We start from the raw sequence: 23,807 nt of genomic DNA, 5'->3' as shown, positions 1-23,807 counted from the left end.
AGTGTATTATGTGAGGACAGGTGCAGTGGTGTAAAGTAACTAAGTACATTTACTCAAGTACTGTACTTAAGTACAATCTTGAGGTACTTTTACTTTACTGGAGTATTTCCAATTGTCTGTACTTTTACTTCTACTTCACTACATCTCAGAGGTAAATATTTTACTTTTACTCCACGACAATTATTTGAAAACTTTAGTTAATAGTTACTTTGCAGATATAAATCATCATATTATAAGACATACATTAACCACTTTAGCCCTATTGTATACCTAGGCTATTTGAAAATAGCCGATCTACAAGCTCACAACGCATCGCGACACGTTGTGAGCTTGTAGATCTGCTATTTTCATTTTCAGTACTTCTACATTGCAGTATTGATATTTTTGAGCGGTGCAACCGCTCCTATACAGTAAGTGGGTTTAGGACCCATCCGTGGTGAAAGTTTTTCTTTCGTCGTGCCATGCTGTGGAAAACACGCCCATTGGCTAAGCTTTACAGGACGTGCTGTGATTGGCTAGCCAGACACATGATGAAATTAATAACTCCGCTCACTTCACACTGGGTGTGATTTTTACTTAAGTAAAACATTTGAGTACTTTTTCCACCACTGGACAGGTGTTTGTTCAATCTGTCACTTGTGGCATTTGTGGCGTGCTTTCTGCAGAATAATGATGGATATATAGCTTGCTATAGACATTATGAATCAATGACTTCTAACCCTTGTTTAATGCTACAGCTCATTCCAGAAGCACCACCTAGCGAGCTAAAACGAGCGAGTTGCCACACCAAACTGCACAAAGTTCGCTTGAGCCGACTCAGCGCCGTCCAAGTTATGTACCGATAGGCACAGAATCATAAATCATGTTTTGGGGTGAGCGATATCTGCTATTTTCTTTTTTAAATCATGGAAAATGTGTGCTCCGATCTGTGCTGGAACAACATTTTGAGATGGGGGTCCGCGGCCAAATACATATCATTTTGGGGGTCCTTGACATGGAAAAGTTGGAGCACCACTGATGAAGCAACATATTGTTAGAATTTAGAAAACATTTTCAGATATATATTTGGCCGTGGACCCCTATCTCAAAATGTTTTGTTCCAGGGACCCCCAGAAGCAAAGATTTGAGTTACAAGTGTGCGCTTTTGCTGAATATTTCAAGATTTTTCAAAAATAGCAGATCTACAAGTTCATAGCACGGCAGTCGGTGAGTTGTAGATCTGCTATTTTTGGATAGCCAAAGAAATCTAAAATGACACAGATGCGTTCCCGGATTGAATGGGTTAATGCTGGAAGAAGCCAGGAGACGGAGCAGGAAGCAGTATAGGGGAAGATCAGAACTCTCTGCTTTTGAACTGTGTGGAGCAGGAGGAGAGAGAGAGACGCCCCCCTGATCGTTGCGTCGGCCCATTACATGCCGTCGGACGCTCTTTTCCGGCTCGGCTAGTCACCGGAAGAGGAGGAGAACGTAGTGGAATAGAAGTAAAAGTACAGAAAATTGGAAATACTCCAGTAAACGACATCAAGATGTCGTCATCACAACCATGTCCTTTAAAACAAAATGTCGACTAAACCCAAACATCATCTGGCAACTTTTTGACAACAGATCCAGCTGCTCGAAGTAACTTCTGGAGACTAGTTGTCAACGCTGCTGAACCAGACCGTCTGCTGTGTAGAACAGGGGATTCCCAGAAGAATCCTGGACTGTGACTGTGCTGGTGATCCATTCGCTATCAACAGCCATCGGCTTCTTTGATTGGCCAAACCCAACTCTTCAGCTTTGTGGATTTGTTAGGCTTTGTGAGTCCTTTGGGCCACTGAAACAATAATAAGCGGTAGAGCACACATTAGGACTTTACTTTTACAGAGCAAGACTTAAAATACAGTGTTAGAGATGTTCTGCTGGACGCTGCATCTGAGTGGAGGACCACGAATATACGGTGTTGCAGTTGGAGACAAGGTGTATTCCTTTGAAGAGTGCTATGATGACAACATGTATCATATTGATGTTCACGTTTTCAACACAGTGTCAGGAGGAACTCACACATGATGTCAGGTGGGAACTGGCAGCCATGACCACCCACAGAAACAGACACTAAACAAACAAACAAACAAACAAATGGTGGGAAATGACTCGCTAGCACAGCTTCATAATCCACTTGAACACAGTCCAACATGTTGGACACAGTTATAGAGTCTGATTCCTGCTGTTGTCCAAAAGTAAATAATAAAACAATGACATCCCTGTCCTGTTCTAACTGATTGAGTGATGACACCCACTGACTCTAACCTACTTAAGGGTTCCAAAGCCATATGCCTGTAACCTGATAAAGCCCTACATGGGCGAAACGTTGTTCACTATTTTTGGTTAAATAAATACAAAAGACGGGAGAGCAGTTTATCGGGTGCGGAGATTCCCTTTTTCTTCACTTGATTATTTTTGGGTCCAATACTGCGTTTAAAGAACTGTGGGGATGTGCATGTCCTACCTCTTTTTTTTTCTCGTGGATTACATTTGACCCAGTTAAATTGTAAGTTAATTTCTCTTTAGGTTTATTGTCAATCCGCCATATGAGTGCATTGAAAGGCAGTTGAGATTAGATTACATAAATGTTCCTAATATCTACACTCTACAGGGTACAAATGAGATAATTTCCATGCATACAGTACACGTCTACAGTACAAAGTCATCATACATTCTGGGCTGTTATACAATGGTGTTACAGTATGATATACTGTAGATGCGTTTCTGACATCAAACCAAAGCAGATGGTCTCAGATGGTCAGCCATCATTCATTCATCTATCTCCTTATGAAGCTTTGCGTTGCTATTAGGTCAAGGCTAATAAATACTTAATGGCACAACCCTTTTCGACATGTGTAGCATGACAAAAGTGCTGTATTTTCAACTGGCTATAGTGTCGGTCGGGACTTTTTCCAGGTTAAAATCAATTCAGTAATAGTAGTTGTCATGTCGGTGTACCTGTCAGTCATTCAGTGGAAAAGTTTGAACAACTTGATGGATTATTTTTGCCAGTTGACAACAGCAGAGCATCAGAACCAGTACAGCAGCATCTTTTAAACATTTATTCGTATTTATCACACACACACACACACACACACACACACACACACACACACACACACACACACACCCTTTATTTATATATCATATTTTTGAATTGTGTAACATCAGTGACTCCTGCTGCTCCAGGCCACATGGAGAGATGAATTTGAGTTGTGTTCACAGAACATGCTGATGATGAAGCACCATTCAGGGGAAGCATTGCCAAGGAAGAGACAGGGTTCTGTTGCCTGCCCTGAGGCCCAAAACACGCTCTGTCATGCAAACACAAGCATGCATGCACACACACGCACGCACGCACGCACGCACGCACGCACGCACGCACGCACGCACGCACGCACGCACGCACGCACACACACCTCTTTCTCTTTCTCCTCAGGCAACTTTGGGGAGAACTTTATATTGTGTGCCCAGAGGCGTTCTTCCCATTAGGTCTAATGTAATGTCCACATTAATGGACCCGCAGAAAGCCCGTCTATAAAACACAATGGCTTGTACACAGTTATGTTGTCTCAAAACTTTGTGGGAATGTTTGTTGTGCTTTTGCTGCTTGCTATTGATGTGGTTTCTGGATCAGGGCCCACTTGAAAATCTAGAAAAGCGTTTGCGGCCCGCGTGCATTTTCAGAGTTTATTTTATTGATCAATCAATTGATTTGGTATCACTATGAAAACTCATTTTTCAAGGTTAAAAAAAAATACCATAGTATTTTTTCTATAGCCTATATTTTTTTATTTATTAATGTTATATACATGTTATGTCAATAAAATCTTGAATCTTGATTCCCAACCCACAGGTTGTGAATCGCTGACGTGTGTGCCCGTCTACACGTTTGTTTCTCTCATGCTCAATTATCTCTCTCTCTCTCTCTTTCTGCATCTGTGTTTCTGTGTTTGCTCCCGTGTAGATTTTCATTGGAGAAGTGTCCATGTATGTGATGAAATCAACGAGGGAAGCCCTCTTGGCTCAGGAGAAGACTATACTTACCGGAGACTGTTGTTACCTCAACCCCCTCATCCGTCGCATCGTACGGTTCATAGGTAACAGAACTTACAACACAAAACCTCCCTATAGCAGAGTTGTCATTTATGGACAGTTGGCCACTACCCAAAAAACAAGGGGAATTACGATAACACGCTGTTAAAATGGTGGTGAAAACCAGTGGTGGAAACTAAGTAAAAGTATCAATACTGCAATGTAGAAACACTCTGTTACAAGTAAAAGTCTGGTAATCAAAATTACTTTACTTGTAAAAGTACAAAAGTATTGGTATCAAAATTGAATTAACTCTCTCAGTGCCACGCCCCGAGATATCCCGAGTTTTCCCCCGAGTACCCTCCCGAGAAATCCTGCGTTTTTACTTTTTACTGTGGTCGCGCTATTCTGTTTATTTTTCATGATCACTTTCACTTCCTGACTCTCTTGAGTAAATGTATTTAGTTACTTTCCCCCACTGGTGACAACCACATGAGGTGATCTCCCTGCAAGCTTTCGTCATACAGTAGGTGGCAGAGAGAGAGTAGCCGTGGCACTAACTCATACTGCCCTTACAAAGTGCAGTAACTACGCAACGTGACAAACTGGTGAAAATGTCTTTAGGGTGTTTCAAATGACACAAAAGCCTCAAGAAAATAGCTACAAAAATAAATAAATAAATAAGTCGTTGCACTGCATGATCGGCCTCAAAATGAACCTTGTACTGTCTAGAGACAAAGGGAAGTCCTTGGGCTTAACTTCAGGCACACACTCATCGAGCCAAGGATACAGTTAAAATCTTTATTGGGGCATAATGTTACAATTGAAAAAGTAATAAAAAAGCCATATAAGGACAGCGCTGACCGGTTTCGACCCATATGGGTCTTCCTCAGGGAGTGCTTTCTAGCATTTTAACGATATCCCTGGCTTGAAGTGAGTGAGCGTGAAGTTAAGCCCAAGGGTTTCCCCTTGAATCTACATATTGACTTCGTAAGCACCTTGCATACACCTGGAACTGTGAGCACCCAGTATCTTTTGTATCTTTTAGAATCGGCCTCAGGTCTTAATGGGTTCATTCTGATTGTAGCACTCCCTTTTTGAATCACAATCAACAATATCACTTGGCTGTGTGTGTGCTCTGTGTGTTACTGTACAACAACTTCCTCTTTGCTTAACCTTTTCGTAAGATGGTTGAGGCTAATTGATAATTGATACATGGGTAAACATTAAATAAAACGTATATTGCACTACAAATCTACTTAGTAAAGTATATACCCACATACTGTATACAGTAAATGTTCGGTATCGTTAGAAACGATTGTCTAACTCGTATCATTCACAGATTACTGGCTCCTATGGAATTTGTAGTTGCCAGTTCTCTCTTTTTTCCCCCTCTCGCCTTCCTCTCACCATTTTGAATAATTTATATTTTAATTTGTACTACTATTTACGTTGCAACGTCGTACGACAGAGTATAACTCTGGCTCATTCCTCCCCTTCTCTGTCTCACTTTCCTCTAACCCCCCTTCTCTCTGTCTCTGTCTCTCTCTGTCTCTCATTGCCCTTCACACAGTCTCGTACCCAACACCACTACTACCCTCCAGGCCCAGTGAATGAGCAGACAATGCAGAGTAATTTCATGGCTAAGCAGCCCAGATAATCAGCAGTCATATTTCACAACCAGAAGAAAGCACACTCACACAGTCACACCACTACAAACCTCACTGGCACCAGTGAGGCCCAAGGGGCTGCCAGTGCAGGGGCAATCACTAATGTTAACCTTGCCTTGCCTTTCCCATCATCTCATGTTTCTCATCGCGGGCATTGAGAGAACGTTGGGGTGTGCAAGAGGCAATCATTTTTGAAAGGCGGTGTCTTGTATTTCTATTATTTGTTACTACGGTATATTTGAGGGCATGTTTTCATTATTTGATCATTAAACGTCCATTCAGCATCTAAAACTGCAGTCAAGTGAGGCACGGTTTGTAAATCCATGACCGCTTGTGTTTATTTGCGCACATAATGGTGTAATTAGGGTAGATACATAGCTCGAAGTCTGTTAGCTAGCCAGTTTCGGTCTTGATTAATTCCCAACTTTGGCCGTTCATAAAAACTAAGAGACTATATGCCAATAGCTCATGGACAAATGCAATTCCTTTTCAGGACATCCAATTGTGTTCTCACATTACATCTACAGACGTTTTACTGCCCAGTTTAAAGATGTCCTAGCAATGCTGTGCAAAAAGCACTGTAACACCATTTTGCAAGAAAATACTTTAATGGGAATATAATAATAAGTTATATTCCCATTAGTAGTTTGAAGGCCGTGTGCAGGTTTATTTTTCTGTAACTTGCACTTTATAAAAAACGTACAATATTATTCATATCTTACGTGAAAACCCTATACAGTACCCTGAAAATATTATCCATTGTAGCTGGCTAGACACAGAATGACAAACCGCAGCTCACTTGAGCGCAGTCCATAACGCTCTTTTGTATTTTACCGTGGAACCATTAATAAGATTGATTCTTGTTTGGTACCTGCATCAAATTAGCGCCCCTTGATTGCTGTTTGTGATCAATAATGAGACCTAATTGGAGTTTGAATTACCTATATATATAATTATACCAGTTGTTTAACGCTAAATAGTAATACAATAGTAGTATCCCTGGCCTATTTTAAGACTATGCAATTCTACTTATGTTTTGCCCTGTGGGAAGTAAGCTAATAATCTTAGTTCATCATAATAATATCATAGTTTAATATAAGGCATGTTATTTGGCATTCAGTGAGATGATTTTCTACATTATATAAGCGACACAGAATACTAAATCAACCTACATTTTCAGAGCAGAAGCTTAAACCTCCATTTGTTCTGGCTGTGTAGGGTGGCATGCGGCCTAGATATTGTATAAGGGACACTGGCCCAAGGAAGGGTGAGAACCACAGCTCTAGACAAAAATCTGCATGATGGATTTACGCATGCAGGAAAATCACTCATGTGAAAAAGCGGTCTACAGATTTATCAGGGATATTGTGTGTGTGTGTGTACGTATGCATTTTTTTTGTCTAGGTGATCTTCTTTGTATCTGATATCATTCTTAATTAGATGTATTTGTGCATGCGTAAATGTGTGTGTGTGTGTAAGTGTGTGCGATTTTGTGTCTTCTTTGTGCTACTTCATTCGTTGCTCGTGTTTTCGTGTTTTCCAGGTGTGTTTGCGTTCGGCCTGTTTGCAACGGACATCTTTGTCAATGCCGGCCAGGTGGTCACGGGAGGTCTCTCGCCGTACTTCCTGACTGTCTGCAAGCCCAACTACACCGGCACGGAGTGCCGATTCAACCACCAGTTCATCATAAACGGCAACATCTGCACCGGCAACCCTGTTGTGGTGGAGAGCGCCCGGCGGTCATTCCCGTCCAAGGACGCTTCTCTGAGTGTCTACTCCGCAGTTTACCTGACGGTGAGCACCCCACACACACACACACACACACACACACATAAACACACGTACTGTACACATACCAAACACACCCACGTGAACACTAATCTGTGTTAGATCAGGGAGACAGGTTGGATCTGAAGGAACAGCTGGCTTCTTCCAGGTCTATAAAGCAGCTCAGAGGTTATGTTAGATTTAATGACATTTCCAGAAATGACATTAGATCCTGAATCTGTTGGGGCAACCAGGTCGATGGTCTGGTCATGCACCAGAAGAGGGCAATATGAGAACGTTTCGGAGCAGTCGATACAAGTTCTTCACTGCTTTTGGTGTGACTTCTGGGAATGTCTGGCTGTGAGGCAATGTAAGGACATCTATTCGGACAGTGGTTCCCAAACTTTTCCATTGCCAAGGACCCCCAAATAGACATAGCTTCTAGCTTGCACCTCCTATTGAGAAATTGCTTTTTTAAAAACCCAGACAGTAGTAAAACAAAAAATAGCTGATCTACATGTTCACAATGTGTCGCAGCGTGAAGAAGCCAGAGGATCGGTAATGGTGAGATCAGTTATATTAAAGGACAACTTTAGTTTTTTACAACCACGGTTTATGTTTTAGATTGTAATTAAAGGAAATAAAATATGAGTGTTAACGATCTTTTTTATAGTGGGCGGGGGCATTCTGTCCGGTGGCTAAATATGTCTTTTTACACAATAACCCGGTGTTTTCTTTATTATTATATACAGTAGCTCTTCTAGCCCCCAATAACTCACATCTGGTCATCAAAGATCACGGGACCTTTTTTATTGTGTAAAAAGGCATATTTAGCCACCGGACAGAATGCCCCCACCCACTGTAAAAAATATTGCGAAAATTGCCAAAACTATAGAAAGCAGTAAATGAAAAAAAAATCACACTCATCTTTTATTTACTTTAATTACAAGCTAAAATATAAACCTTGGCTGTAAAAAAAAACAAAGTTGTCCTTTAAGGTAGAATGAGTTTCCTTTAAATTTCTCTGTGTGAGAAATCTCTTGAATTCCGGAAGCCTCTCCATCGTTCCTGCTCAGCGTTTTTTTTCAAAGCGTTACTTACATACAGCAATACATTTTCATTGGGTTAAGCTCCTGTGTCTTCTCAAACCCTTCAATTCAATTACAATGTTAAGGATGTCTTTGCAACATCAGTAAATCATCCATTTGTTGATTAGATTTGTTTTCCGTTAGATTAGATTTTGCCTCTATAGGCCCTGATACACACATCAGTTTTTGTATCAATATAAACAAGCAAGTCAATTTTCATAATAAGTAATGTTCAAAAATTGCGCTGTGGGAATTCTTTGACAAAAAACTTTCCATTTGAGTTGGAGCTTTTTCCTTGCGTCTCATCATGTTGCTTGTTAATGTTTATGTTTATGTTGATGAAAAAGTTGATACGTGTATCAGGGCTTTGTGGGAGGGAAAGCATTGGTTGGTCTGTCTCAATTCATCTCCAATTAATGTGAATGAAGGTCGTTGCTGTTCTGTTCTTTTGTTTTGAAACAGGGTGTTCCTTAAAAACCCCATGAGACACATCACAGTGAATCAAGCTGAATCATCTGGCTTTTCGTTTCATTTAAAAGTCTCTGATCTAGTCTAATTTAATCTAGTCTATTCTAATCTAATCTAAACTCTCTCTCCCTCCCATTTCAGATGTACATCACCAGCACCATCAAGACCAAGTCCAGCCGTCTTGCCAAGCCTGTGCTATGTCTGGGCACACTCTGTTCAGCATTCCTCGCAGGCCTCAACAGAGTCTCGGAGTACCGCAGCCATTGTACAGACGTGGTGGCCGGATTCATTCTGGGATCAGCTGTTGCTCTGTTTCTGGTAAGCAGGAGAGGAGGGGACAGGGGCGCAGCCATGGGTGGGCCTAGGTGGGCCGTAGAAAATTATTTTTTTTATGATAAAAAATATATCATTGATAATAAATCGGTAAAAAAATTAAATAACACAACCCTAACCCTAACCCTAAAACCGAAATAAAGTACCAAAAAAAATAAAACAAAAAGTATCAAAATCCGCCAAAAAAAATAAAAGCAGACATTGCTTTGGAGGAGCACTCGATTCAGGTATGAAACGTTTGGGTGTTCCACAAAGTGCAGACTGCCGGTCAGATGGCTGTGAATTAGAACATATCCAGTCGGCTTCTTTTTTTCTGCCTGTTTATATTTTGTGTTTCTCATTTCTGATCAAAGGAGCTTTATGCATCCAGTTGCGTCAGAGCATTTGTCACACATACAAAAACACACTGTCACTAACTGCATTATGTGTACATGCGGTTGTCAGACACCCGCAATTCACCAAGTCCAAGGACAGGACACACTCTGGGTCGATTGCACCAAGAGGGATTAAGCTTTAACCTGGTTTAAATCAAGGTTTATCTATTAATCCAGTTGCACCAAACTTTAAACCTAGTTTCCACTAACCAGGTTTAGTTTTAAACCATCCTTTTAATCTTGGTTTTCATTTTCACAGTAAACCTGGATTAATGTTAATCCTGTTGCACCACTACTTTAAACTCCAATTTAAACGTCAGTAAGGGATTAATTTTAAACTTGCAGTACAGGTGGTTTAAATGTAAACATGGCAGCATATATCAGATGGCTCCATGAAAACGAAAGAGTAGCTCAAAGAAAAATAAGGGACCGTCTAAACCCAGTCGAATGTTATGATAATGCTGAATTTAAAAGGCGGTTTAAAAGCCATTACTTTTGGCTGCAGGAGATATTTTTAACACGCCTGCCCACATTATCTCAAAAGTGAATAAAAAAGTAATTCTAATGATATTTGGCTCAAGAGAAGAAGTATTCCTTTTTATTTACAGCGCAAATCCAAGATGGCGGACACACAACAAAGTTTAATCCATGAAATAATCAGTGTTTAAAGTTTTAATCACAGGTTAAGGATTTAAATCACAGATTTGTTAAGCAATGCTTAAAATTAAGTGGTGCAACACAACTCGAATTAAAATAAATCCTAGATCAACAAATCTTTGATTAACCCTAAACTAAGCTTTATTTAATCCCTTTTGGTGCAACCGACCCTGTGTCTATTGTAATTCCTCTTGGGGTAGATGAATCATACATCATTTCCCCTCCTGCTCAGTTTCCCCACAATTCCTCGCTGTACGCACCTTCGCTACCTCCTCCACCACCCTGTCCATAGTAGCCCCAAACGACAGAGCCAGCCTTCCTGAATTTTGATTAAGTTTTAGTCAGTCTTTTGAATTAAATTCCATTTAGTTCTTTTAGTCATCTGAAATGTTTTAGTTTTTGTCTAGTTTTAGTCGGCTAAATATCATCAGATTTCAGTCGACTAATAAATCAACAGTTTATTTTGACAACAAAAATATATTTTGGCAGGCCTTGATGGCGCCGTAATGGCTGATTTTACACTTGGTTGCATGCTGAAAATAGCCGATCTCACAGCGCATGGAAGTGTGACGCGTTGTGAGCTTGTAGATCTGCTATTTTCAGAGCGCAACACCCGAGCGCAACCAAACATAAAATGTCGTAGTTCTCCTGGATCTCTTATCCTCTACTCCCTCCCTAACGTCTAGTTTTTATTTGAAGAAATTGTCAATATATTTATTAGTCATCATAGTTTAGTTTTTATTTAGTTTTCGTCAAAAAAAAAAGTAGTCGACGAATGTTTTCCGTCGTAGTTTTAGTCGACGAAATCAACACCGTTCCTGACCAGCCTGTTCAGATTTATTGTGGCCCCAGCACTGATGTGACCCTCCCCAGCAGGCAATCTGTTGAGTGCCATTACAGACTCACAGGACATCTGGTGCACTAGGGGTGTGCCGATACACTTATTTCACGAAACGATACGATACGATATTTGGCTCACAACTTCGATACGATTTCGATACGATACGGACTTTTTTTATTATGAAAATAAATAGGGGAGAAAAAAAGGAAATGCAAACAAATAATTCTGTTTTTGCATTATTCAGACATGCAAACTTGTAGCTTTTCAGCCGTTTTGAATCCAAATAGGGCAATAGTGTGACACCTGAGCCGAAAAAAAACAACATGTTGTCACCCTTTTCACCTCGGGGCTGTTTGCATGCATGATTATTTTGATTGGTAAAAAAAAAAAAAAAACGATACATATCGTCGCGAAAACGTATCGCGATATATCGCGGGACGATATATCGGCACACCCCTATGGTGCACCTTGTTACACACTGAAGGTCCTGAGCCTCCTCAGAAAGAACAGGCTGCTCCGGCCTTTGCCGTGTAGAGGGCAGAACAGTCCAGTAACTTGTTCAGGTGCACTCCCAGGAACTTGTAGTTGTGTTGTTTTAACATTTGACATGCTTGGTCTGCCACGCTACAAGTCTACATGTATATTTCAACACACCATGTCTTGTTATTTTTTATGTAGTATATTGTACAAGTGTGAAACATAGTTGGAAGGTCCAGACAAGTACAAGTTCCTTAAGTTGGTTTATTGTATAAAACAGAGCACAGAGTACAGGAGTCAGCCTTGCTGCATGGTGTAGCCGTTGGAAGGGGCCGCGTAGCAAGAGCAAGAGCAAGCAAGACCAAGAGCCAGGTTTCTTTGTCCTCACAGTATTTATATCTAGACTTCACATGTGTGTCTATGCACTTGCATAAGTTGCCTTTGTGTGTGTGTTGGATGTGCACGAAGCTAGGTGTGTGTGCTACAGTACTTCTCTTTTGTGTGTGTGTGTGTGTGTGTGTGTGTGTGTGTGTGTGTGTGTGTGTGTGTGTGTGTGTGTGTGTGTGTGTGTGTGTGTGTGTGTGTGTGTGTGTGTGTGTGTGTGTGTGTGTGTGTGTGTGTGTGTGTGTGTGTGTGTGTGTGTGCTATGCATCTAACATAAACGGAGGAATGGTATGGGGATCTGGATGAACTCCAGATGTTTGTAAGTGAGCCTGAGTCAGTCATTAATTGTACCTGTCACAATGTTGTACTCTGGCTGGAATGTACAGTACTTATGTACATCGTGAGGCCTTCTACTAAAGACAGTGCTTGTCACCAGTGTCCAGATCCTACAGCATGCAAGGCATCCAATGCAGTTTGGCTGCGTTGAACACAATGGTGAATCGTCGGCACTGTAAAATTAATCTGATTACATTTAGGTCAGAGACGATCGTTAAGGTTAGAAAAGATAGAAAGTACTGGAGCCTCTACACTGCACGTGTAAGCCACTGCTAGTGAACGGAAAATCCTTGGTTATACTCCATAGTACGGCGGTGTCCTTGCCTAAAAGAACAGATCTACAAGCCAACAATGCATCACTTCTGACCACTTTTTAGCTTGTATATCTGGTGCGACAGTGCAGGCATAGCCATCCTAATTATTACAACAGAATAAATGCATCACACAAGTTGTCTGTATTCATTCTTTAAAAAAAGATCTGTTGTTCAGTTTAAATATAAAATGATCAAAAATAGCCTACTGAGCTCATATTAAAATTGTGTTTAGTTAAGCTTATTTTTCCACCATTCAACTTGATCATTAGACATATAGACACACACTTTATGCAAATGAATTGATGTAAATAATTGATTAGACAATTTAAAACCGTTTGCCTTTTTTGAGTAGCCTGAGGATGAAAGATTTAGAACCACACAACCATGGACCCCCTCTGAGAACGAGGCAGACACTGAACCAAGGGGGGTCCACAGAGACGGACGGAAACTTGGAGGTCCACAGAGAAAGAGAGACACAGAACTAAATTATGACATTATTAAATCAATAGGAGCTTTTCATCTGTAGAAAGCTGCTCAAGAATATAAATGTCAAGAATAGAGCCATAAGATGCGTGATAGACCATTTTACTGCGCAACTCCCACCTACACACACGCATGCGCGCGCGCGCGCGCGCGCACACACACACACACACACACACACACACACACACACACACACACACACACACACACACACACACACACACACACACACACACACACACACACACACACACACACACACACACACACACACGGAACACCCTGAACGTTCACCCTTGCCAACTCCCAATCCCTTATATCTCTGCCCAAGCCGAGGAGATTTATAATTCCCTAATCACTTTAAATTTCTAATCACGGCACGCATTTCTTTTTCTTTGCAATATTTTCAAAGTGAATGCTAATTTGGATGTCAGCAATTAAATGAGAAAGTTAGATATTATTCTAGTGGGTCCCAGTGGAGGAAAGAGTAAAATGTTGAACTCTGCTTTTGGGAAAGAAGGATTTGAAAAGAAATGGAGAGATGAGAGAAGGGGGGGGGGGGGGGGGGGGTGAAGGAAAGAGAAAGGAGGGAAGGGAAGCCCATTCTGCTGAGGTTCCAGCAGTACATCAGATTAGCCTTGGCTCAGAAGTGCTTCAAATACAAGTGGAGAGGGATAAGGTTGGACAAACATTGGAGGAATAAGATGTGATGGAGACCAGAAAGTGATAAGCCAGAACCACTGCGCTAACACTGTGGCCACGTTTACGCTGAAGTCAGCCGTCACTCTGTTGTTGTGAAAGGAGACTGATGGGAGAGGAGAAGGGGGAAGGGTGAATCAAGGACAGAAGGAAGGAGTGTGGAAGGGAGCAGAGAGAGAGAGAGAAAGAGACAGCTTTGATTGAATAAAAAAGGTGTGGGAACTGGGAGTCTCACTGGTCCCGGGCTCAGCTGTGGATTTGAGGAAGCGAAGGAGAAGGGGATCCCTAGAATCAGTCCTCTTAACAAGTACTGATTCTGGGAATGTTAAAAGGGATGGTTACGGATGGTTAAGACTGGGATCTGCCACCATGTTGGAGGAAGGACAAATAAGAAAATAAAATATTCTAACAATCACCTCTTCACCGCAACACAAACAAATAAATAAATACATTAATACAGTAGTTAATTGTGAGGTTATGATATAAAGATATTAAGAGGCTATACAGATTGGGATGACCTGATAGTAGTCAAAATATTGATCTGTCAGTCCATCCTTCCATCCAATGCTTTGGTTCCAAACAGGACAAATACTGTCTGGCAGGGCCGGACGCTGACAGTATAAGCCATTTTTTAAATTACATATTGTAATTATTTTATACGTACCCCATTCCAAAACTGGCGTTATTATATTAATATGGAATAAGACTAAAATATTCACACTATTTTGGTATTTATTGGTGAAAGGAGGAGAACGTCAATGCAAATTGAGCCTTGGTGAAGCCCAGCACAGCTCCACAACACTGGTGGTCACTTCGGGAGACTGCACTCTTGATTTTATGTTCACCAAACTTCCTAGCAGAGGGGTTTTAATCTTCGGTAACGCTTTTCTCAGAAGGTAATCCTGTAACGTAAATAATCCTGTAACGCAACAAGTTACTTTTAAAAGTAACTGTACCCAGCACTGGTAATTTCACACAATATATATCAGAATCAGATTTGCATTGCTGAGTGCATTGATGCTCAGAGGATGGACCCTCTGATTTTTGTGACCCCATTGCCAAGGTTTCCCCTCCCCTTGCACACAAGATATTTCAAAAATGTATTGGGCAGAATCAGATTGGTATGAATTATGAAACTTGCCCAGCAGACTGATGCTCCCTGGAGGATGAACTCTAAACATTTCAGTGATTTTATTATCTGTCCTCTGGCCCCACCTCCAGGCTACCATATCAACTGAGCACACAAGATATATCTTAGTCCAAACATGTGGGATTTTTGGTGGAGTCCTCTTAGCAGGAAGGATGGAAAGTAAGGAGAGAGAGATGAGAAAGAAGGAGCGGGGAAAATAAAAGGAGAATGAGTGGAGATATTAAGGATTGAGACAAATGGATAAGGCTAGAGAGTGGGAGATATCAAGTACGAGAGAGAGAGAGAGAGTGTGTTCTCCATCATCCATAAATCGAAAGGATTTATGTAACCATCTCAAAGGCCCCATTCCATTGAGTCATCAGTGGGTTCTGTGCAGTGGAGCAGGGTGCAGTGAGTGGGTGTAATTGGGGGTAGAAGTGGCTCATCTCCAACGTATTGATTTGAAATAAAATTCTAAATACATTATTTTCGCTTGAATTGAAATTTGAGCTGACATCATAACAGACCACACAGTTTACTGTACAGCATGCAAGTGTCTCATTTTTAATAGCAGGGAAACTGCTAAGATTCCTACAGAATGTCTCCCCTTTGGTTTAGGACAGCCTACTGTATATAGCCTAGTCCTGGTTTGGTTCAGTGGACCATGGAGAAGTTGCAATTGTATATTTTCAGTGCAGAAATGTTGTAGTGTGGTGACAAGGTTGTGTGCAGCAATTTTAGAAGTGCATTATTGTGTGGAATTAGCCATAATTATGAGCATAGCAACAATAATTGCCAGACGGGTGTTGACAAAAAATCTTATGGATATATCCATAGACTGTGGAAGTTTATTGGGGTTTGTTTTCCTCACGACAAAGGCCAGAACATTTGATTCCCTCTGGATTTTGAGCAGGTAACAAAAAAAACACCCAAAAAAAACCTCTGGGCATATGGAGGTTTTAAGATTTCAAAACGGCATGTGAAGTTTTGACCCAATGTCCCAACATTTATCCTGACTGGCTGAAGGGGGCAAAGGTAGCCATGCAGTGCAAGTGTGCCAGCAGAGTGACGATTCTTGTTTCAAAACTGGATGAAAACCGCACTCAAACGCTGCCTGAAGGAGAAGGTCACGCTACTCATGAGTATCTCAAGCTGCTGTAAAACATATACGTACTGTATACGTAAAACATTTGATTTCAATTCAGCAGCTGCTGCTCACTGCCATGAAATGGAGCATATTATGGAGCATTATATGGAGCCTATTGCTTGCTTTTTGTAGGCATATTACTGTACACAATCATGCACTCACGCACACCAATAATGCAATTTTAATGTCATTCATCTACTTAATTTCTATGGAGTTGCTCTGCAGGAGGCTAGCCGTCTATGAGAGGATCTGTTTGTCTGTATGTGTGTCTGGAGCTAATCTTACAAACCGCTCGACCAATCTGCGCCAAACTTGTACACTGCCAGTAGGCCAAAGAAAGTACCTCCATCCTATTTGTCCATGTTTTGTACTTTGTATTTAAATATTTCATATTTACATTTTATAATGGAATAAATGGGGCTCTGATGGGGTTGAAACCTAGCCCAAATTTAGATTTTGACTGACGTCATAGATAACTGCGGTCATATGAAGTCCGAGATCCACATTGGAGCCTTGCCATTCCCTTGTGGATCCCGAAACCTCAAGATTATTATTTTTTATAATTTCTTTATTTTCAAATCATTTTCAGTGTAAAATAGCCTACATTATGCTGCTGTTAGGCTATCATTAAATGCACTTGTCATGTATTGAAAATGGAAATGGCAGTTTTCTTTTATCTTATGCCCAAGAGAATGAGTAATCATTGCAAACATTCTGGCCAGCAGTTTAAAACCCTTGTGCGACCTCAGTGTGAATAATTGATGGCTTGGTTTGGTGGAATTGTAGCTTTTGGGGAACAGCTCTTGAGTTGATTGAGGAGGTGGATTTGGTCTTAATGGACTGAAGTCATCCTGTAAAGGGAATTATTTTTACTGGTGGATGTTTGACAGTTGGCAGTATTAGTGCTAATCATGCCTTCCTGTACTCCTCTCTGGCTTGGTGTCATGCAGTTCCCCAGATGAAGCACAGCTGATAGCCAATCACCCGCTTAGCAGTGCAGATAATACTTTGAAATTTTCCCTTGGATCTGGGGGCGATGGAGCAGCACAAGACTGTATGGCATGTGTGAGATTTGTACTATTGGGCTAGGATTAGTTTGAAGATGTTGAACTTCCTCACCACTCCAGAAAGAGCCCTCTGCTGATTAGACCAAATAGGAAAGTACTGTGATTAGATCAACTAGGAAAAGAAGACCCATGTTCTTTTCTATTTCCTGTTTGAGATGTATGGGGGCACGAATGGGGGTTTGAATATTCACGTCCCGTTCACCTCCACTGTATGTGGGCAAAGGGCTGGAGCTTCCGTTTGCGAAGAAAAGTGTCATGTGCCTGGTGTGAAAATGATTCCAGCCAGAGAATCTGGCTGGAATCAAAGGATATTTTAATGTCCAGTGCAGGGAGGTTACAACAGTGAAAGTGTGTGTGGTCTCTGATTCACTCACACAAGGAGGGGCTTTCCTAAGCCAAATAGCCTATAAATAGCAATCTTTTTCAACATTTATCCTATTAATAAGAACAGCTTCACAACAACAATGCTGGTGTAAAAGACATTAGCTGCAACAAATGGCGATGTAATACACCGATTGCAAAGGTCCACATTCTCTCAACTATGCATTTCCTGATTGTTGAGTTGCATTCTCTTTGAGCGTGGAACATGTATTCTTTTGAGAGACGCGATTTTATGTTGATATTAATGTGATGAGAAGTCTAGTCTGTTTATATTCACCCCTTTGCCACAGAAGCTTAAAGCTTATAAACAGAAACCGAAAATACGCTGATGGGCCACCCCTGTGATGCACCTGTACCTGTAAGAGATGAGTTGGACAGTTAGTGTCAGGCACAATATTTCAATATTTGCTTTCCATCTATCAGGAAGTCTCTGATCCACCAGCCGTTTGACAGAGCAATGTTTACTCTTTGACAGTTTGGCAGTTCCAGGATAATGATGGTAAATGTGGAGCCAAGTCAACGAACAAGGTCCTGGACTAGGACCCAGGGGTGCCTCTGGCTTCTGCAGAGCAGTCTGACCAATAATTCTGTTTGTAATGTTTCAGCTCCATTGCGATTGGAGTTGATAACTTCCAATTGTTGTTAATCCTGGTCAATTGCAAGCAGCAATCTGTTTTATCGCAGGAGGGAAAAAGATTTCCCTCTGGGATCAGCTCCGGCTTTGAACACCTTTACAATTTCAATCTTAGTTACTGTAAGCATAATGGGGGGCTTTACGGGTGGTTTATACTTAGTTGTGTGCAGGAGTCGTGCACCAAAAATAGCCGAGGGCTGTTCTGAAAATAGCAGATCTACAAGTAGAAAAATAGTAGATCTGCAAGCTCACAATGCATCTCAGCAGTGGGACACATTGTGACCTTATACTGTAGATCTGCTATTTTGGGTGTGCAGCATGCCGTGCAACCAAGTATAATAAGTGGAGCTCTAGTTGCCCACACCATAAGAATGCTGACAATATATAATGTATATCTATTATCTACTGCAACTCCTCCAGTTCAATCTCGGTTGCGCGTCATCCCCTCCTCTCCTGCTGTCATCAAATCGCTGTCCTTACTTTCCTGGGTCAAATTGCAGTCCTATCCAAATGATTCAATACAAATGCCATAAACAAATGTAATCAAGAATAACAAATCATCACGCCCTGTGTTCCAGATAATGAAAAGTACATTCTGACTGGACAGAAACAATAATGCAATTCTCAATTAACCCATTAAGACCGGGAACGCATCTGTGTGTCATTTTTAGATTTATTTTGCTATTTTTTTTCTAATCGTGAAAATGCATGCAAATCTTTGAATATATATATTTTTCAAAGCGAAGATTTTTAAATCAAATCTTTGCTTCTGGGGGATTCTACAAATGTCTTCTAAATCCTAACAGTTTTGTTTTATTTTTATTTTACTTATGTTTCTATATATCAGTGGTCCTCAAACATTTTTCATGTCAAGGACCCCCACAATTATATGTATTTGTCCGCAGACCCCCCCCCATCTCAAAATATTTAGTTCCAGGGACCCCCAGAAGCAAAGATTTGAGTTAAGATGTATTATATATTCAAAGATTTGCACACATATTTCACGATAAAAAAATAGCAGATCGACAAGCTGTATATCTGCTATTTTTTAATAGCCAAAGAAATCTAAAAATGACACACAGATGCATTCCCGGTCTTAATGGGTTAATAACAAACTTGTTGTGGAATTGTAACTAAAAGCAACGGTGCACCAGTTCACTGAGGCTGCCAGGTACAGTGATGTGTCATCAAGATGTAGCGCCGCAGAGCTGCTCCATTGACTGTTAATTAGACTGACTTTGGGGGATTTATGCAATGTTTGATTGAGGTTTCACACCCAGTTGCACTTTATAGAGAGGTAATAAATGATCTGAACCAGAAAATCTAACCATATTTTTCCCCCAAAATAACCCCGGGTAAGGAGTGGGGCGGTGCCTCTCATACTCACTGGAACTGTATATCTTTGTGACATTGCGGATTGGCAGGGGTACCCATTTCTTGAGTCTCTCATTATAAGGGAAAATGAATCTGAAATAAGCCAAGACCCATTTTGTGCAAACAAATTATCAGCCGGGTATTCGTCAGTCGGATGCCGGGTATGTATATCACACACGCATAACCTTATGTATTCACAAAGATGAGAAATTTGCATTTGATTTTAATTGAATGAATGAATTCACATTACTGTCAATGAGGAACAATGACGGTGAACAAAATGGTAATCCGGTTGGGATTTTCCAACAGTCTGGGGAGGGAGTTGGGTGAGACCATGAGAGGTACTGCTGGCGTGCCTTGCTCCCCTTGGTACACAGCCATTCTGTGAACCATCAAAGGTCACTGTTTTGATTCCTTCGCACCTGAATAATCTCCAGTGTCTCCTCAGCCATGATGTCTGCAAAACCATCCGCAGTATCCGTGTTCATCCCAGGTTTTGTTATGTTATGTTTGACATGGTGAGTTTCTTCAGCGGAAAGGCCGCAGTCATGGTGCCAGTTCAGCACACACTTTAGCTTGCATTGATTGGTCAAATGTCATAGCAGCCCTAGGGCTAAAAGTTATCAGACCTTTAACTTGTGCCGATTAGTCAGCTGCCGTAACCCCAAGGTAAGATATGGAAGCTGACAAATCCGAATATAAAACATGGATGAAACTTGGCCGCCAGACACTGGAGTTTATCCGAGTGCAACGAACCAAAACCAAGCAGAAAATATAAACCTTCGACAGTTCACAGAATCCCAGTGGGACTACATTACAATCACTGATGCAATTCAAAGGGATGATCACACACACACACACACACACACACACACACACACACACACACACACACACACACACACACACACACACACACACACACACACACACACACAGACACTATTTTCTTGTTGTCTTTGTGAATAAATAAGGCTATGGGTGTGTGATAAATGATTGCCAAGGCATTCGTCGTTGCTCGAGTTCATTCAACCAAGGACAGGTGTATCATATCAGCCAGTGGTTGGACACCAAGTGAAAATCGATTCAGTGTGTGGAGGTGAAGGATGCACTGGAGATGAAGGAGACATTGGCATCTCCATTGGCATCTCTCATTGCACATTTCCTGCCCTATTACCCTGTTCCAGGTTTCTGTTTTACTTTCCATTGATATTCTAGTCATGTCACGGTGTCCTGTAAATTGTCCAACAATGTTTTATTAATGTTCTATTAGGGTTCCGTTCATGTTACAGGCTGGTATTAGCTGTCTCTTAATGTTGCGGTTTAACATTAACATTCTCTTAGCAATAGCATTTTATTTTAACTATTAACCTTCATGTCCTGTCTAGGCATACATCATATACTTTTCTTTTTTATCATTCTTTTCTTTATTCATTTGCTGTAAGTGTTTCTTATCTTTTACTTTTTTTACTTTCCAGGGCATATGTGTGGTGAACAACTTTAAAGGTGTCCACAGTACAGCGGCTAAACAGAAGACTGAGGAGTACCGCGGTCTGCCCCTGATGACGTTCCCTCGCGTAGAGAGCCCTCTGGAGACCCTCAGTGCACAGGTAACTGTTGCCCTTAACCTTTGAACCTGTTATCTATACCCAAACCCAAATCGCACTTACCTGGTCATTACCTGACCCTCCATAGGGAGATCTTTTATTTTACAGGTCACGGAGGGTTTTTTACCCCCCCCCCCCCCCCCCCCGTTGATTAGCCCGCTTATTACGTGGCTACTTAATAAAGAAATGAATAGATTGACCCAAAAGTAACAACAAAACTATTTGAATGATTCCTCTCCTCCGCGTCATCAGTGTCCAGGTGGGGTTGGCGAAAGGTTCTCCCCGTGTCCCCTTGGGTAGATAGACCAATTATTAGTTTACCAACATTGAGACTGGACACACAGGTGATTGTTTCATGCAATCAATTCTCAACCTGTTGTTTCCGAAACCCCAATGCCCTCTTGTGTGTTGGCTAGTGATGCGCGTCCTAGCGAGACCTGACAGAATGGGTTTCATTTGGAGCCAGTGTGACGTCGTCTGTTAAGGGGTCTATACCCTCACAAAAAAACATGCGGTAAACCTGGTCTCTATACTGCCTTCCCCTGGTCAGCCAGGGGGGGGGGGGGGGGCTGGTTAGAATAACGTGTTCCTTCCACACGCTACGTCCTACCGGGGAAACTCCCCCCTGTCACGTGTTAAGAAGCGGCTTGCTAGCTCCTCATGCATTGAAGGAAGCATGAGCTCGGTTCTGGGCTCTCCCCACGCTGGCAATTGGCACTGGGTGAAAAAATGGGTTACAAAATTGTGAAAAAAAAGAAAAAGAGGCTTTTATTGCTTACGGTAATGAAAGTAGTACATTTATTAATTTATGCGAGCTACGTGCAACACACTCAGCTCGGAAAACACCAGTAGGAAGTGTTGATCAATTATTAACTACAACCCAACTTGAACTCTTCACAAGTTTTCGTTTGGCATTGCCTGGTTATGTAGACTGCTGTGTTCGTATATGCACGAGGTCATGCATGTGATTGGTCTACTCTTGAGGGGACATACACATCATCACAGCATGCAGACAAACCCTGATATTTGAAAGATTCTCTTTTTTTGAAAAAAACATTGTACAAATGATATCTGATGATTAAAATATCAAATTCCACCCCTTGGTTCCCAATTTGTTCTCTCTCTCTCTCTCTCTCTCTCTCTCTCTCTCTCTCTCTCCTTTCTGTCTTTCTTTCTTTCTTTCTCTTTCTTAATTTCTTTCTTTCTTTGCTTGCTTCCTTGCTTTCTTGCTGCCTTTAACTCCTTTCCACACACAGAAATAATGATATATATATTCAAAAAGACATACAGACAGGCAAGCGACTACTGTATACTGTTACTTCTAACCTTCTTTACTTTCCTCTCTATCTCTAAATTACAGTCTCTTTCATATATTTCTATATATTCGAAAAGACGTACAGACAGGCAAGCGACTATACTGTTACTTCTAGCCTTCTTTACTTTTCAGTCTCTTTCATTAAAACGGGGACCACACACACACACATACATGCAGGTGTATGCACACACACACACACACACACACACACACACACACACACACACACACACACACACACACACACACACACACACACACACACACACACACACACACACACACATAACATGTCAAAGCACTAGATGACAAAGCTCTACCGTTTCTTCCTATTTTCATTCCCTTTTTTCCTATGCCCCCCTTCATTTTTCTCTCTCTTTATTATTCTCTTTCTCCCTCTACTTTCCTCCCTCTTTTTTTCCATTCCTCCGCCCTCCCCTCATCCAGAATCACTCGGCGTCGATGACGGAGGTCACATGACTAAGGGGCCAGCACCGGGTCACGTTTGCGTCTCCTCAGCACTTCCAGACACAATGACGAGGACGTGTCCCGTGTGGTTCCACATACTCAACAAAAACACACTCCCGATGTATCTATCTAACGGACCTTAGGGGATGAAATACTACCCGTGTCTAATAATTTCAAAGTAATCATGGTATGCTTGATTTAACCCATTCAATCCGGGAACGCATCTCTGTCATTTTAGATTTCTTTGGCTATTCAAAAATAGCAGATCTACAAGCTCATAGTGCGGCACTCGGTGCCGCGCTAAAAATCGTGAACATTCGTGAAAATCTTGGGGAGGTCCCTGGAACAACATATTTCGAGATGGGGGTCAGCGGCCAAATACATTTTATGGGTCCTTGACATGAAAAAGTTTGAGATCCACTGATTTATATCAAGTTTTTTTTTTTTAAACTGTCAGGATTTGTAGAATCCCCAGAAGCAAAGATTTGAGTAACAAATGTTCAGCTTTAAAAACAAATATATTCAAAGATTTGCACACATTTAAAAATGCCCGGAAAAAATAGCAGATCTACAGTGCCGTGCTATGAGCTTGTATATCTGCTATTTTTTTAATGGCCAAAGAAATCTAAAATGACAGAAATGCGTCCCCGGATTGAATGGGTTAACTTGCCAACACACACATGGACTGAAAACAAAAGAAAACAATCGAGGGGAAGAAGATTTACCGATGCATGG

At 41.3% G+C, this 23,807-nt stretch overlaps 1 protein-coding gene across 2 annotated transcripts in view; it reads left to right on the top strand.

Moving 5' to 3' along the window:
• The window catches only part of plppr1 (phospholipid phosphatase related 1), a 74,701-nt gene extending 51,133 nt beyond the window's left edge, over positions 1-23,568 (top strand). Inside the window, exons 4-8 of one of the 2 annotated variants that reach the window (XM_084046903.1) lie at positions 3,992-4,124; positions 7,273-7,523; positions 9,194-9,370; positions 21,161-21,292; positions 22,546-23,568. In XM_084046903.1, coding sequence (XP_083903029.1) covers positions 3,992-4,124; positions 7,273-7,523; positions 9,194-9,370; positions 21,161-21,292; positions 22,546-22,551 — 699 coding nt within the window. In that variant the 3' untranslated portion in view covers positions 22,552-23,568. Of the gene's footprint in view, positions 1-3,991; positions 4,125-7,272; positions 7,524-9,193; positions 9,371-21,160; positions 21,321-22,545 lie in introns of those variants that run through there. The other variant, XM_084046902.1, reaches the window with a different exon arrangement.
• The last annotated feature ends 239 nt before the right edge of the window (positions 23,569-23,807 follow it).

Source organism: Gymnoscopelus microlampas (assembly GCF_963454915.1).
Source record: "Gymnoscopelus microlampas genome assembly, chromosome: 21".
Classification (NCBI taxonomy): domain Eukaryota; kingdom Metazoa; phylum Chordata; class Actinopteri; order Myctophiformes; family Myctophidae; genus Gymnoscopelus; species Gymnoscopelus microlampas.
Note: the sequence above shows the minus strand (reverse complement) of the source record. Positions and strands in the feature narration are given on the sequence as shown.